The 17,809-nt window shown below is 32.3% G+C and overlaps 1 protein-coding gene across 3 annotated transcripts; it reads left to right on the forward strand.

The window, feature by feature from the left end:
- Positions 1–6,324: 6,324 nt before the first annotated feature.
- LOC131165000 (putative disease resistance RPP13-like protein 1) lies at positions 6,325–15,419 on the forward strand. Of its 3 annotated transcripts, none has more exons than XM_058122594.1 (4): positions 6,325–7,158; positions 7,383–10,982; positions 12,169–12,241; positions 15,086–15,419. In XM_058122594.1, the coding sequence occupies exons 2-3, from the start codon at positions 7,468–7,470 to the stop codon at positions 12,197–12,199; spliced, it is 3,546 nt and encodes a 1,181-aa protein (XP_057978577.1). In that variant the 5' UTR covers positions 6,325–7,158; positions 7,383–7,467; the 3' UTR covers positions 12,200–12,241; positions 15,086–15,419. The 3 variants fall into 3 exon arrangements, with proteins under 3 accessions (XP_057978577.1, XP_057978575.1, XP_057978576.1); XM_058122593.1 differs by having other exon boundaries at positions 6,606–7,521; positions 7,777–10,982; XM_058122592.1 differs by having other exon boundaries at positions 6,330–10,982.
- Positions 15,420–17,809: the final 2,390 nt, after the last annotated feature.

Below are 17,809 nucleotides of genomic sequence, written 5' to 3' on the forward strand. Positions count from 1 at the left end.
AAGGCCACCCTACACTTCTTAGCACAGGTGTGGGCGCACCACATAACAAATCTCTAGCAACGGTACCGTGCTCACACTACATTGGTTCCCAAGGTTCCTAAAGCATATCATGCAATTTAAATAATAGAAAAGATCATTTAAAACATCATTTTACATATATTTCTTGTTATTCCAAAAACTCGGTCCCCGGCCAAAAATACAATTCGGTATATAGCCATCAAATAAAACTCAGCCCTCGGCCGTCAAATAATAATCATGGCCCTTGGCCAACCAAACAATACTCGGCCACTGGCCGTTAGTTCAAACCCCTACATTTCATAAATAGTTCCAGTATTTTCACAAGTATTTCCAGTATTTTTCACAACAATTCTAGTATTTCAAAATCTCAAATCCAGTTATACAATAATTCATACAAATTAAATCATCTACCACACAATTTTCTACATTCTAACATATCCATTTAAATAAACAAGCTTTCCACCGTTCATTTTATTCAAAAATATCATACCGTATATCCTACGTTTGTACATTTTGAACGGATGGTTTCCAAAATAGCATTTAAATTCCCAAATGAATAAATAAATAAATAAATATATTAATTTAATCTGTTCAAATTAAATAAAATTCCTGACTTAACTTAATTCCCTTACCTGATTCTAAAAAAAGCCCGCTAATACCCTGGCCTACGCCCCAGGCGTTAAAAAAAATTCCTGAGTCCTGAAATTCAAAATTCACTATATTATTCGTCACAATCCCTAGAACAACTTTTTCCTAAAATTTCTCTAAGTTCTGAATACCCTAAATAACTTAATAAAAGCCTAAATTATTAAACTTACCCCGATTTAGGATTGGTACCTTGGAGCTCCAATTCAAAAACTCGCTCTGGCTAGATTGTAGAAAATCTCCTCATGAGTCTCCTGACAATTTTCGTTCGTTAATGAGGCTTACAATTTAAGAGAAATTGAGATAAATTTGAGATTTGACCTTACCTTAGGAGATATGTTTACGTCGCTCGCACGATAGATCTGCTCTAGTAGAAATGTTGGTGGCGGCGAGTAGAGTCCAACGATATTTTTAGATCTTTGATTGGCGGAATAACAGAGACGAGATGGAGGAGAGTGGGAGAGAGGGGACGAGGAGATGAAGGGCACTGCTCTATGAATGGAAAAAAAAAAACTGAGAGGCTTCTGAAGGATAAGTTAACCTATATTATATAATATATTTTATTATAATATTAGATTATTATTATATTATTAATTATAATAATTAATTAATTAATTATTTTTTAATTTTTAATTTTAATTTTAATTAAATTTTTTTAATAATAATTTTTTAAATTTAATTTAATTTAATTTTTTTTTAGGATCACTACAACCATACCCCTTCCTAATAAACTATAAAGATAATTTATAAATTACCAAATGAATTCCTTTCATTATATCAAATGACATCTAATTTCTTTGAAAATAAAAATCAATAAAAGAGATCACAAGCTCAAAGGATCATGTTTTATTAAGTATATTTTCAATAATTAACAAATTTTCCTTCTCAAATTTTATAAAATTATCTATGCAGTATTTATCTCTCCTAAAATGTCGTTTTTTGTAATTCTAAGCATCTCAAACACCTTACAAATTAATCTTTTCATTCCAAAATAAATTTTTTTCATAATGCTTAAATTAATTTTAGGACAACCTAAATTAATGTCTTTTACAAGTTTTTTTTTAGAATTTTTTACTGTCATTGAAGGATTAAATCAAGTCATTAAATAGATCCAAACAAGTCATTTAAGCTGATTTTTAGTTTAAACTTGGGAATGAAACTTTTATATTAGAAGTTTTGAATTCGAATCATAGAAAAGTTTAGAAAGAATAGAGAATGGGTTATCTTGTATTATTTTTGTTAAATAAAAAAGGAAATGTATTAACGTACAAATTGATGAATAAATAATAAAATGAGTTTCTATAAAATTATTTTATTATTATTTTAACATTAGCGGTAAAACTCCTATAATTAATTAATATTACAGTATTTAATTTTAGGTGAGGAAATCAAAGATAAAAGGTGAATTGGGATATAATTAAATAAGTGCATAAAAAAAATACATTTTACATAATAGGGTGCATTTTGGTTCAACAAATTAAACAATTAAGCCGATTCATCCGCATCTATTTATTTATTTATTTATTTATTTATTACATAGGAACTCCAGCCACCAATGAGCCCTTTGGACCCCCTGGTGCGGTGCCAAACCAACGGATTAGAGTCCTCCACCCCCAGGTCTCGCTGATCAGAGTAAAGTCTGGAATACAGACACGACTTCTGTGCATCAGTTGGACGTTCAGTCAATCCGACCTCTGGGACACATCTCCATTACCATTCACAATCCCCGGTGGCTCACAAAGTGAACTCTCACCATCCACGGTCCCTGCTGGCTTATAGAGTAAACTTTCACCATCCACAAGTATCACTGGTTCCGTGAGTGTATCTATTTGAGATTGAACCTCCGATACTCCTTATTTGCTGATGCATTTCCACCGCGTCATGCCTGTGGGGGTGTCTACATATCTTATTTCTTCATCGTTTACAGTATTAAATCTTCGCTTCTCCATTGTTTGGATTCGAGAAGCAAGCAATTCAAAAGATACTCATTCTGTGGATGATTCTGGGAGTGTTCTGTGATGCAAAAAAGAAAAAGAAAGATAAGCAAATGTAAGAATCTACTGTAGAAAAGGGGATGGAAGATGGATCTACTCCATGACTTTTCTCAAATTTTAATGAGTTCTATGCATTGTGTCAATGTAGACAATTAATCTTTCTTTGTCATGCCAAAGTAGAATGTCATGTGCGAGAGATTGAGGCTTGTTGGGATGTTACAACCACTTGAACAATTAGAATCATGGTATTTGGTTCGTCTCTCAGAGTGCTTTGAATTTGCAACCTCCTTTAAATGCACTTGTTGAAGTTAAGCACCTGTATTTGGTATCGTTGTTGTTTTCTATTTTCTGTTTCTGTTTCTTCATAGTGAAAAAATAGAATAGATTATAAAAATGCGTTTGTTTATGTTGTCAGTTTTCTGTTTCTATTGTCGGTTGTTTGCAAAAAAATAGGAAATCATATTTTATGACTTTTTGTTGTTTTGGTAACCTGTTATTAGAAATTTTAATATTCAGAAATGGTTTTTTTGAATTAAATTATTTATTTTATATAATTTTAAATTAAAATCAAAATTAAATGATCATATGAATTTAAATATAATTAGAATAAAAATTTACATAAATTTTAAAAAATCCTAATAAAGCCAATTACAAAATACTTTCACTATTTTTTAATTGTTATGTCTAATAATTTTTTTTTTTATTGTAAACTAAAATTTGAAAGTAAAACAATTAGGCAAAATAATTATAATAAATTTATTCTTGTTATAGTGATTCTTTAATTCGTATTATTTGTAATTTCATTATTTTAATCATATTTTTATAATATTATTTGATTTAAAGATGAAATGGAGCATTTTTAATAGTTTTATAAATATTAACTAAAGAAGTTGCTGGTTTTTGATTTCTAGTTTTTAGTTTTTGTTTCTAATTTTTGATTTTTGATTTTCTATATTTAAAGTCTAAATTTACCATCCACAGAGCAACCGGTATCACTCTTTAAACTCAAGTTACAAAAGAAAGCAATATAAATAAATAAAATCCTTCACAAGACATCAAATTGATAGTCTGGTGTCCTCTAATGAAAGACTATAAATACCTTCACAAGAAGAAGTTCATTTGAGCTTTCACTAGCACCAGTATTTTTTTGGGAGCATAGATTTTTCTATTCATATAATGGGTTTGCACTTGCACAGCACAAATCTTAGAAGCTCCAGAGGAAAAGACTGTCACAGCCAAGCTGAGGTGCATTGGATCCTCTTTCCCTCAATCCAATCAAATCTGTGATTTTCCTTTACACACTTCCATCTATAAAGACATAAACACACACTGAGTTGGGTCAAGGTTATATTTCAAATTATTTTTTTTATTCAAAAATTAATAAAGTATAAAGTAAGTTAGAACCAAAATTACAAAATTAAAAATCAGTGTAAGTAGCAAGACAGTGAAATGTATTAAAATGATCAGAAAGTTATCTGTAATGGTAATTCTGGACTAAATTTGTTACGTAGCTATACAGGCGACTTGACTAATCACTCATACAATGAACTTCATGCTCTTAATAAAATACATTTAAGTAATCAAGGACTTGTGAATTCATTCTTTGTGGACCAGTTTCAGAACAACTTGCAGAAGATGAGAGCTAAGTTAAATACAGTGGCACTCATTTCTCAATTATTGTTGTAGTTACTGCTGCCACTCTTAAATCATTCACTAAAATCTAAGGAGGTTCCCTTTATTTTTATTTTTTTTATTTTTTGGGAATACTCTCAATAAAACTCTAAAAGATTTTTGTACATGTAGAAATTACGTATAATGTCACCCCCCAAACCCACCAAGTGGAGCCCAGGATGTGATGTGATCCAATCACCTGTATTTGATAACATAACTTCAATCTTGGAAAAATAAATAAATATCCTCAATAATATACCATAGATCTATAGTGACGCCCTAGAAATATATCCAAACAACCAGTATCCACATATATACATCTCAGAAAAACTAAGACGAAACCCAAGAATACATCCAAAAAAACAATACCCTCTCTCTAAAAAATGGTATGCCAGCCCCAAACTCACTGAGCCCGATCAATATGGCCTTCACATGTGGGTGAGGCTTACCACCTCCACCCACCACCCCAGAATGAAACAACTAGGAAGAAAATAATTCCATCAATTTCGAGCATCTCAATTATTACTACAAATTTCCATACAAAAAAGACAGACGCATGGACTTTAGCCCTCCATTAAAGTAATGGAGGGTCCCTTCGCCCTTTTTTTCTTTTGTTTGTTTGGCTAGAATACATGAGAAAAGGAAAGTAAAAAGAAGAAAGAAGAAAGAAGAAAGGAGAAAAAAACAGTTAGGAAGGAAACAACTTCAACTATTTCAAGCATCTCAATTATTACTACACAAAAAAAAACAGACACATAGACCTCAGTCGTCTATTAAAGTCATGGAGGGTCCCTTCACCTTTTCTTTTCCCTTTATCTTTTATGATTTTTCATAATATGAGATATTCTTGTATCTTTTTTGTTGATTAGAAATTTTAAATGATTATATTTTGATGTGTTACGGGTTTTGGGATTTCTTTTAATAATTGGTATTGAAGAATTAGTGTTGTTCTAATAAAGAAAATATTAAAGCGCACCAGTCAACAATTAGTTGTTTGTGTTTTAATTGAATTAAATATTTATAACATATTAAAATTATATTAACGAATACACTAATTTTGTGTGGAAGCATGAATTTTAAATATTAAATTTATTACTGAATTATTGTACCAAAAGAAAAAGTCTCAATTATTACAGCAACTTCCACAGCCCATGACCATGACCAATTCCAATGGATCTTACATTTTCTCCAAAACAGTCTGCTTAGAAATGGTGCTTGCAATTGTAAAAATTGGCTTCTTAAATAATCTACATCACTAAGATTGCTATAAAAATTGTGCTTACAATTACTAAGGGCTTGTTTAGTTGTAGAAAATATATTTTATTTTTTAAAATTTTTAAATAATTATAGAAAAATTTTGGTTTATTTTTTCAGTTTTCTTAGCATCATTAAAAAGGTAGAAAAAAGAGTTTGTTTAAATGTGTGAAATAGTTTTTATTTTTTATTTATTTTAGATTTCAAAATAATTATAAAAAATACAATTTATTTTTTGAATTCTTCAAAATCTATAGAAGATAATATTTAAGACCATGAATTTTGGGGGCTTGAATTTGATTTATGTGGATTTGAAAGAACTTTTATGCATAATCACACAAATTAAACTTCAAGATATGAATTTCATTCTTTCATACACAAATTAAGAGTTCAAAATTTTAAAAATAATTAAATAATGTTTTCTAATTTTTTAGATAAATATTAAAACTTAAAAAGGTGATATTTTTGTAATTATTTAAAAATTTTAAAATAAAAAATAAACTATTTTTACAATAAAATTGTATAATAGTTGTGCATTTTTATTCATTCATTTTATACAAATACTATAAAAATAAAAATTAATTATTTTTTGTAATTTTTTAATAACTAAAAATAATATATATATATATATATATACATATATATATATATATATATATATATATATATATTTCACAACTAAATGGATCCTAAGTCCGTATATTTTAGGCGTATAATTTATGTAAATTTCTTGAGAATCGAGGATAGCAAGAATGGCTTTAACTCATACTAAACTTAAAAATTGAATAGAGAGAGATATAGCTGCAATTAATTAATCAATTTGGTTGTTTACTTTTGTTTTGCTCAGATTACAGAAAAGGATAATTACCTGTAGAAAACTTTATGTTCTCAAATAGAAAAAAATATATATCTTAGAAGTAAGATATTAAAAATAGTATAATGATAAAAATTAAATATTCAAAATTTCATAATTTAATGTTTTTCCTCTCTGCGTGACTGGCTTTGTGTGAAAGCTAGATGGTGCCCTTATCAATATGAATGTTCTTGTAATTTTATTTTTTTTAAGTTCCTTCAGATCTTCGAACCAAATCATTTATGATTTTGTGCCCAGCCTTCCAATAAGCCACATGCCCTTTATCCTTTCATTTGCATTGCTTAATTTTACACAGCAAAAATACTTGGTTTCATCTTGCTCCTCGAGAAGAGACACTGTAACACGCACTTCTTGATCATCATTGTTTTGGATTGAAGAAAATTTCATAGTATGCCGGTGGGAGAGGTGTTTCTAGGTGCATTCCTGTCTGTGCTGTTTGACAGACTTGCCTCCAGTGAGTTGTTGGAATTTGCAAACCGAGAGGGACTTCGTTCTCGGATTGTCGATTGGGAAAAAGAGTTGCGGATGATTCGATATTATCTCCAAGATGCAGAAAAGAAACAGATCGAAAATTCTGCTCTGAGGACCTGGTTAGAAGATCTGAGAGACTTAGCTTACGATGTGGAGGATCTACTCGATGAGTTCGATACTGAAGCCTTGCAGCGTAAGTTGATGGCTGAGCCCCAAGCTACTACCAGCAAGGTGCAATCCCTCATCCCTACTTGTTTTCCTCGTTTGAATCCAAGTATTATTTGGTTCAAAATTCAGATGAGTTCAAAGATAAAAGAGATTGATGACCGATTGAAAAAAATTTTCCAACAAAAGAATCGGTTTGATTTGGAGAAGATTGAACATCAAACATCGCCAGAAGCTTTGCAGAGGCCACATACCACATCTTATGTGTTTGATCCTCGTATTTATGGCAGGGAGGAGGAAATAAACAGGCTAGTTGAATCGATCTTAGCCGATAATGGAAGAGGTGAGAAAGTTGGTGTAATTCCCATCGTTGGGATGGGAGGGATAGGGAAGACAACGTTGGCTCGACATGTGTTCAATCATGAAAAGGTATGTGCGCATTTTCATACCAAAGCATGGGTTTGTGTATCAGATGACTATAATGTAAAGAGGATCACAAAGGCAATTCTTGAGTCATTCACTTCCCCATCCTCTAGTTTGAATGAGTATGAATTGAATGAACTTCAGGCCAAAGTAAATGAAATATTAACAGGAAAGAAATTTTTACTTGTTTTAGATGATGTATGGAATGGTAATTATGACGATTGGAATAATTTGCGGTCTCCTTTTGGATCTGGAGAACAGGGAAGTAAAATCATTGTTACAACCCGCATCCATGATGTTGCATTAACAATGGGACCTAGGAGATCTCATTTTTTGTTGAACCATTTATCTGATGATGATTGTTGGTCCGTGTTTAAGCAACATGCATTTGAGACTATGGAAGAAGCATACCTCCCCAATTTGATCTCAATTGGTAAGAAAATTGTGGAGAAGTGCAAAGGCTTGCCTTTAGCAGCAGAATCAGTTGGTGGCCTTTTGCGCAATAAATTGAATGAGGGTGAATGGGAGGACGTATTGAACAGTGAAATATGGGATTTATCTGAGGAGAGGAATAATGGAATTGTCCCAGCATTAAGACTGAGTTATTATCATCTTCCTGCACATTTGAAACCCTGCTTTGAATATTGTTCAATATTCCCGAAAGATTATGAATTTGAGGAGAGGGAGGTAGTCCTTTTGTGGATGGCTCAGGGTTACATTTCTTCGAAACTAGGGAAACAAATGGAAGATATCGGCAGTCAATATTTTCGTGAATTGTGGTCAAGGTCATTTTTCCAATCATCGAGTGCTGGTGGATCTCTGTTTGTGATGCATGATCTCATTCATGATTTGACACTACATATTGCGGGAGCACTACATTGTAATTTTGAAGGTGGTGAGAAAAGTGAGATAAATAAGGCTCGTCATTTTTCATACATTTCTGAAGAATGTGTTGGGAAGAAGAAATTTGAGGCCCTTGATGAAGCGAAGTGTTTACGGACTTTCCTCCTATCAAAAAAGTGCGATTGGATGACGACTTGCATAATTCATTATGTTCCAATGACATTGTGCTTGAAGTTAAAATGCTTACGAGTATTAAGTTTGAGTGGTCATGAAATTTTTGAGTTACCGGATGGAATTGGTAATTTGAAGCATCTACGGTACCTTAACCTTTCTAAAACTTATATTAGGGAGATGCCCAAATCAGTAAGCGCACTCTGCAATCTACAAACATTGATATTGAGAGACTGTTTGTGTTTTCGGGAATTTCCGAAAGAGATGTGGAAGTTAATCAACTTACGTCATCTTGACACTAGTGGTGCAATAGAAATTGAAGGCATGCCTTTTCGGGTGGGTGAATTGACGAGATTGCAGACATTATCAGATTTTATTGTCGGGAAAAAATATAGTGGGTTTGCAGGGTTAGGAGAGTTGAAGAATTTATTGCATCTTAAGAGAGCTCTTTGTATATCTAGGTTGAGGAATGTAACAAATGCTGAGGAAGCTAGGGAGGCCAGTTTAGTTAATAAGGAGGGCTTATCTACATTAGAGTTACAGTGGAATAATGACAGTGAATCACTAGACTCAAGTGTTGAATTTGACATAATGGAGGCGTTGCAGCCTCCTAAAACGCTGGAAGGATTGACCATCGAGGGATACGGGGGTGATGGATTTCCAAATTGGATGAATGATGCATTCTCAAATATGAGGGTAGTAAGATTAGAGAATTGTCAGAACTGTGCATTGTTGCCATCGCTGGGGAAACTACCGGTGCTCAAGGAACTTACTATTATAGGGATGAATGCAGTAAAGAAAGTTGGGTCAGAATTCTACTGGGGGCAGGGGTCATGTAGTTCCTCCTCATGCTCATCCATGGCAGCCTTTCAGTCACTGGAGACTTTGAATTTTGAGGGTATGGGAGAATGGGAGGTTTGGGAAGGGAATGCAGTAATGCCTCAACTCCGTGAGCTTATTGTTACGCGCTGTCCCAAACTTGAGAGAGAGTTACCCATTAATAAGAATATTTCTCCTTTACTTGAGGTAGTTTCTGTTGAAGAGTGTGGTCAGTTGGTGGTTTCCTTTTCTGAAGGTAGTTTTCCTTCTCTCCGTGAAATTTATATTTCTGGATGTGACAAAATGGTGATAACAGAGAAGGTTTGCTTCAGCTCCCTCGTCTCACTAACTGCGTACGAAGTTCGAGAAGTAGATGCGTGTGCACAATTTTTTTCATCAAGTGTCCTTGGTTTAGCTAAGCTAGAAAAATTGCGTGTTAATGGCGAAGTATATAAGAAGATTAATATGGAGCAACAGCAACTACACCATCATCTCAATACCCTTCGAAGTTTGGAGATTGAAGATGCTTACGAACTTGTTTCCCTGGAAGGAGGAGGACAAGAGAATCAACAGGGGTTGCCTGTGCCACTATCGTTGCACACCCTCACCTCTATTGAACGGCTGTCGATTTTTAAGTGTGAAAGTATAGTTTCTTTTCCAGACACAGGCTTTCCCCCCACTCTCCGAGATCTTTGCATTCATGAATGTGCAGCTCTGAGGTGCATTTTTCAGGGCGAGGCAGAGAGACTCAGGACCAACTGTCTCAAGTACTTGCAAGTTGTTGCCTGTCCATCCCTCACGTGCATCTCATCCTGCGGTCAGCTGCCACCTTGCCTTGAATCCTTTAGCATTTATGACTGTCCATCTCTCCCGTGCATCTCATCCCGTGGCCCGCTTCCAAGCTCCCTTACGAATTTTCATATACAGGAATGTAAGTTAGAGTGGGTGGCAGGGGGTGGGATGGCTCCCCACTCCTCCCTTCGATATTTTTCTATTGGGCGCTGTCCCGAACTCAAATCCTTGCCAGATGGGTTGCACGCTCTCAGGTTCCTCCAACATATCCAGTTAGACGGATGCCGTAATCTGGAGTCCCTTCCCCAAGGAGGGTTGCCCACAACCCTGACATCACTTACAATCGATGGATGTGAGAAACTCGAGGAACTGCACAGCCCCATTCACCATTTAACATCTCTTCATTATCTGAACATAACGTCTTCCCCTGGCATCTTCTCCTCTCTGCGAGCACCTGATCAGCGCAGCAACAGGGAGTATCATATTTCTTTTTTCCACACCAACCTCAAAGCACTTCACCTTGAGGGGCTCAGCTGTGAGGATCTGCAGCTGTCCTTGCCCACCTCTCTGCTCGACCTGGGCATCTCCAATTTGCCAAATCTAGAAAAACTATCTTCCAAACCATTTCAAAATCACAATCTCTCTCTTCAACTCCTTGCAATCCGTTCCTGCCCTAAACTCACATCCATTCCCCGCCATTTGCTGCCTCCCTCGCTTCTCAGCTTAAAAATCTTTGGATGTCGTCTTCTAAAACCAAAATTTGCCAAGGGGAAAGGACAACTTTGGCCCAAGATTCAGCACATTCCACGTGTCGAAATGAATGGCAGATCCGTCTTTGAACGGTATGTAAATGTAATTTCATTCCCAAGCTTAGACATTTTTTTTTTCAAATTTATTTCTCCATTTCAATTCCAAATATCCATTGAGCTCCACAGTGGATTTTAAATACTTATTAATCTTGTTTCCTATAGTTTTGTAGTGGTAAAATTTTGAAGTTATGACAAAAAATTATGTACATGTTATTATTATTATTATTATTATTATTATTATTATTTTGTTACGCCGGCTATCCTAGTGCTCTCGGCTAGTTACATGATGTTTGATCACTGTGGCGATATTATTAATTTAGACATGAAATTGTGATTCATTTATATATTTTATAAGATTTAAATTTTTTAAATTACTCTTTTGTAATCATGAATTATTATATTATTAATTTAGACATAACCCTAGAGTACTAATAAAAAAAATGTCTCAATTTTTCACTTCATTCATATGAAGAAAAATACACCTTACTATTATTTTCAATGAATTTTCATGTTTTGGATGCTGCATAATCAACTTATTTAAAATATATTATTGAAAAAATATATCTCTAAATAAAAGTGGCTAAATAATTTAGCGTTGGATATGAAAAAAAATAATAATTTGGAATTTTTCTCAAGTTAGAATTCATAATAAAATAACTCACTTGCTTTTAAAAATTTTTTATTTATATATTTATAAAATTTAAAATTTTAAAATTACTCATCTATAATCATGAATTATTATATTATTAATTTAGATGTAATATTGAAGCACTAATGAAAAAAATATATCTCAATATTTTGCTACATTCATTATGGAAAAGAATACACCTTACAATTATTTTCAATGAAATTTTCATGTTTTGCATGCTGCATAATCAACTTTTTTACAAAATATTATTGGAAAAAATATCTCTCTCTTTCTCTAAAAGTGGCTAAATAATTTATCGATGGATATGACAAAATAAAAATAATTTAGAATTTTTGTCTAGGATTCATAATAAAATAATTCACTTTCTAATCACGGATTCTGAGCTTTAACTTGAATTTGGATCCATTTTGATAAAATTTAATATAATTTTAAATTATATTTTGTTGAAATCCACACATTCAAATCCAAAATACAGCCTTGCAAGATAGGGGTAGGCTTGAAAAATTGAAAATTCGAACTGATCTGTAAAATAAAACTGATAAATCAATTAAATCCTTTCACTCTTGTCAGGGAATACTATACCGACGACAGCGATGATTGACATGAGTTTTGCTGCCGAGCTAGGAGCGGTGGCACCAATAAGGTTTGAACTCTGATTCCAAACTTGTTTTACTGCATTTAGATTGACAATTGGTTGCAATATCAAATGGTTGAGATATTAAAGTCCATTAAAGTAACAAAAAAAACATATGCACAGACTCTGATCGTCCCTTAAAGTAATGAAGGGTCCCTTTATCTTTTATGCTTTTTCATAAGATGAGATTTTTTTCCATGTCCTCTTTCTTTTGGACAGAGGTATTCAATGATTCTATTTTGATATGTTATGGGTTTCAGGTTTGAAGTTTGGGAACAAATAAGAGATAGGATAAAATATGAATAGTTTGAGATTAATAAATCTCAAATGAACAAAAAAAATTAAATACTTTTCAAAATACTGACACGATATTTTTTTTGCTAATGGTAAATGTGGTGTTTAATACCATTTTATTTTGTTATTTAATACCATTTTTTAGCTAATTACGATACAATTAATTAATAATATACCTACTTATCGTGATATTTTATTATTTTTTTACTTATATACTCCACTGGACCATTTGTTTTAAGAAACTAAAAATCAAGTCAAATTACTAAATAGTCAAAAAACTTTAATTAGGAAGAGGACGAGGGACACCTCATTGTGCCCCTCATCACTAAATACCTAACAAAATAGCATGGTTATCTTAAAATATTTTATTAATTTAATGGACTCATTCATAATGTCATATTGAATAATTTTTTAGAAGTCCCAAATGAGAAAACTAAAATGTAATTTTTATGCAACAATTTTATCTTCCCATTTGAATATATAAAAGGATTTTATTCCCAAGCAATAAAATAAAGTTATCTCGTATTAGTAATAGAGAAATTAAATTGAGCAATGCATTATTCTTGTATATGACATCACTTTTAATAGAACGCTCATTTGCTCCCGTAAATTAATCGTGCCCTAAAAGAGATTTGGATATCATTGTTTATGGTGAAAAAGTGATAAAAATTAAACATATATATATATATATATAGATATATATATATATATATTGACAAATTAAAGTGTTAACTTACTAGTTAATCATTTTTTACTATATTGTTTTAAGTTTTTAAGTGTTTATAATTGACAAATTAAATTATTTTTTACTAGTTACTATATTATGGAAGATGTTGGCAATCAATATTTTCATGAATTGACGACAAGGTCATTTTTTCAACCATCGAGTGGTGATGGATCTCTATTTGTGATGCATAATCTCATTCATGATTTGGCACAACATGTTGGCGTGAGTTGTCAATTAAGAAATAAATCAAAGAGATTATAGGAATAGACATAACTGTTAAATCCCTTCCATCAAGAGATTAACCACCATGATTATAATTCCTAAAATCTGTATCATGATTTTTAGCATGACAATAGCCATAAAATCTGTATAGCCAAGGATTTGGTTGTTTATCTTTCTTTATATATTTGTACAATACTTCTGTAAATAGATGAAATACAAACATAGAGAATTTGACACAATATACAGCTAGAATAATTGACCATCTACGGATACATGGGTGATGGATTTCCGAATTGGATGAGAGATGTGTTGGGCTTTGTGGAGCCTAGTTTCATTTGATCAGGATAATGATGACCTGACTCGAATTAATGTTGCGTGGTTTTTAATGAAAGATTTCTATCCTAAGGTTTGATCCAAAATTTGGCCCCGTATTGTAGCCTATTCAGAACCCTATATGCAGCATATAAAATGATTGTTTTTTTGGTGATTAAGTTAGGCTCTCATTTTGAGAGCGAGAGAGAAAATCATTGTACGGCGCACTCTCTTTATTTTTCTTCCTAATAATAGTGAAATCCCTACAACTCTGTAGACATAGGTACAATTGTTGAACCACGTAAATATTGTCTTGTGGGTGTGATTGTTTTTTTGAGCGTGAATTGTTTCTTTATTTTTGTTTCTCACAAGATTTGGGAATTTCGTGTTAATTCCCAACAAGATGCATCATTCTCAAATATGAGGGTAGTAAGATTAGAGAATTGTGCATTGTTGCCATCGCTGGGGAAAGCCCCGGTGCCCAAGGAACTTACTATTACAGGGATGAAAGCAATAAAGAGAGTGGGGGCAGGGGGGTCATGCAGTATCTTCTCATGCTCATCCATGGCAGCCTTTCAGTTACTGCAGAATGGCAGGTTTGGGAGGGGAATGCAATAATGCCCCAAAATACAGTTTTGGATTTTACTCAAGTTAGGAATTTATAATAAAACAACTTACTTACTTTTGGGATTATTGGTTTTGGGTTTGGATGAATTTGCATAAAATTTGAGGCTTTTCCTTACACTTAATAAGTGACCCAGTCCCATCCACATTTTCCGATGTGAGATAATTCCAACAACTTCCCCCGCACATATCGGGTTTCAAATAAACAACACCATATACCAAGCATCCCAAAGAGAATGTTGAACCATGACTCTGATGCCTGTGTTGGGCGGTCTAGGGTCTTCTCAACCCCAAAAAGTTAGCTCATGGGGTGAGACTTTTCTTCCTACTTAATAAGTGACCCAGTCCCATCCACATTTTTCGATGTGGGATAACCCCAACAAATTCAAACTAAGCGGCAAAATCAAACTAATAAATCAGTTAATCCTTTTATTCTTGTCTCGGACTATCAGGGAACATGCTACCAACACTATTAATTAACCATTACTCTTGTTCCTAAATTGCACTCCAAAACCTTTTAATTTGTGAGTCAAGTCTCAATGTTTTCTATGTATTTCATCAATTCAGTCTCCATCTCTTCTCAAACCCCGTTTTTGATATAGTAGAAAAACTTATATTATTATTCAATTGATGCTAACAATGTGTTTTTATTTTTTTATTTTTGGAATTTGCAGGGTTGAAAGGTAGCCACTGGGGGGAGAAGGAGAAGCAACTGGAAGGATATGGTGGGAAGAAACTGGAAGGGAATGATGGAGGGTATGCTTTCTGGGATGCAAGTAATTATATATGTGCAAGCTTTGTTTTCAATTCAATTGCTCTGCATTGCTATCCGGTGCTTGGGAGGCAGCATCAGGAGTATGACAATCTAGACCTTTTATGTAATTTTCATGAACAGCTTGATTTCCATAAAAGTGGGTTCATAATTCCCAGACATTTTCACGACATTTAATTTATGCATTTGATGCTGTGAATGGCTGATAATCATATAATGATTTTTGCAGTAGTTAAGGATCGTCTGTCCTGTCTTGTTGGTAATTATTTTCTTGCCAAATCCTCATTTTTTCTTGGTTGCCAAACATCTACTTTAGACGCTGCTCTGCACGAGTATTCATGCATGGGTGGGCCTTAGTATGAAGAAACTGGACTGGTTTGAACTCTGAGCCATTCATTTTTGCGATTGAAGAAACCTTGCTATGATGATTACAATGCCATAGGAGGACTAGGAGGAATTATTATTATTATTATTATTATTATTATTATTATTATTAACTTTTTCAAGGAATTATAAAAAAAAAAAAATTAACTTATTTTCTAATTTTCAGGAATCTCATCAAAAGGGTAGGAAAGAAAAAAGTTGTTTAGATGTGCAAAATAATTTTTTCAAAAAGTTAGAAATGAAAAATAAATATATTTTTCACAAGAAAACAATGTCAACTGTCAAAATCTTTTATTATTGTTCATTCATTTCATACGAGTCCATCTTTTTTTTTTCTTCTCTCAAGAGATTGTTTTGCTTGCTCCATTATACTTTTTCCTTTTCAAATATTATAAAATTATCTATGCAATATTTATCTCTCCTAAAATGTCATTTTGATAATTCTAAACATCTCAAGCACCTTACAAATTAATTTTTTCATTTCAAAATAATTTTTTTTCATAATGCTTAAACTACTTTTAGGACACCCCAAATTAACTTATTTCACAATTTAAAAAAAAAAAAAAAAAACTTTTTGGCAGTCATTGATGGATCAAAACAAGTCATTAAATATATCCAAACAAGTCATTTAAATTGATTTTTAGCTTAAACTTGGGAATGAAACTTTTATATTAGAATCACCATATTTGGTCTGTCTCTCATTGTGCTTTGAATTTGCAACCACAAATTAAGGATCTACATTTGGTATCATTGTTGTTTTCTATTTTTTATTTATGTTTCTCACAATGAAGAAACTGGTTATAAAAACGTGTTTGTTTATTTATTTATTCGATTTTTTGTTTCTCTTGTCAGGTGTTTGTCAAAAAATTGAAAATCACATTTTATGGTTTTTTTTTTTTTTATTTTGACAATATGTTGTCAAAAATTTTAATATTCAAAAATAGTTTGTTTGAATTAAATTATTTATTTCATACACTTTTAAATAAAAATCAAAATTAAATGGACATGAATTTAAATATAATTAAAATAAAAATATACATAATTTTTTTAAAAATAATAATAAAGCCAATTACAAAATTCTTTCACTATTTTTTAGTTGTTATGTCCAATTAAACTCAAAATTCTTGTTATCGTTCCACATCATTGTTAATTTTATCGGGTCGCAACACATCAAATTGTTGGTCCAGTGTCCTCTAACGAAAAGATTATAAACATCTTCACAAGATGAAGTTTATTCCAAATTATTATGCCAAATTCGCTAAAGTTAATTTTATCGGGTCGCAACATATCAAATTGTTAGTCCAGTGTCCTCTAACGAAAAGATTATAAACATCTTCACAAGATAAAGTTTATTCGAGTTTTCACTTGTACTAATATTTTTTTGGGAGCATAAATTTTGGTTCTTCTCCTTTAATCTTTTGATTGCTGTAAGTAATATTATAAATAGTTGTAAACTAAATTAATCAATTAATTAATTTGGAAATGCTTCCAAGCACAATGGTGTCCCAATCTTTAATTCCTCCCCCCAAATTTTCTATTCATATAATGGATTCCTTCAGCTATTAGCCCATTATTTAAGAGTCCCATGCTCTTAATAAAATACATATGAGTAATCAAATATTTGTGAATTCATTCTTTGTGCTTTATCCTGTTTTGTACGTGTATGTGAGAAAATAAACGTAAAATAAATATTGTTTGCGAATAGTTGGGTCAGTATCACGGTAGAAAATGAATTTTAAAGTTTTAAATTTGTATTTTTTGATGCTTTATGTTAAAAAAAAAAACGTATTAATGAATAGGTTATAAATGAATAATGCAATGATCTTGTCTAATAGTCTTTGTTTTCTAGTTTAATATTGGATTAACAAATTAACTGCATAAACGAGAGAAAGTCATTCTCAAACAATTGAATAATATACATTGGTTGAATAACTTGAATAGATGTAAACAAAGTGAGGAAACCAATGCATTTGCATAAGGAGGTCACGTGGATAACTGCAAACAATATTAATTGAATGTGGACTTGTCACTCCCATTGCAGCTTGTGTCCCATTTTTCTATTCACATAGTGCGTGGTTGAGATTCCTTATTGTCCTAGTGCAATGTGTTGGGAATGACAATGTAATGGAATAAATTTAGAGGGAGGGCGGAGATTATTCTCTAGAAATTTTTAATAGAAATTAAATTACTTGTGTACATTATGGGTTGGACTGAAATGTACCTTTTTTTTTTGGATTACGCA

Source organism: Malania oleifera, chromosome 9 (genome assembly GCF_029873635.1).
Source record: "Malania oleifera isolate guangnan ecotype guangnan chromosome 9, ASM2987363v1, whole genome shotgun sequence".
Classification (NCBI taxonomy): domain Eukaryota; kingdom Viridiplantae; phylum Streptophyta; class Magnoliopsida; order Santalales; family Ximeniaceae; genus Malania; species Malania oleifera.

Coding starts and splice junctions, on each gene's coding strand:
- LOC131165000 (XM_058122592.1), top strand. CDS start 6,847: ATGCCGGTGGGAGAGGTGTTTCTAGGTGCATTCCTGTCTGTGCTGTTT. Junction 10,983..12,168: donor GGCAGATCCGTCTTTGAACG/GTATGTAAATGT, acceptor CACTCTTGTCAG/GGAATACTATACCGACGACA.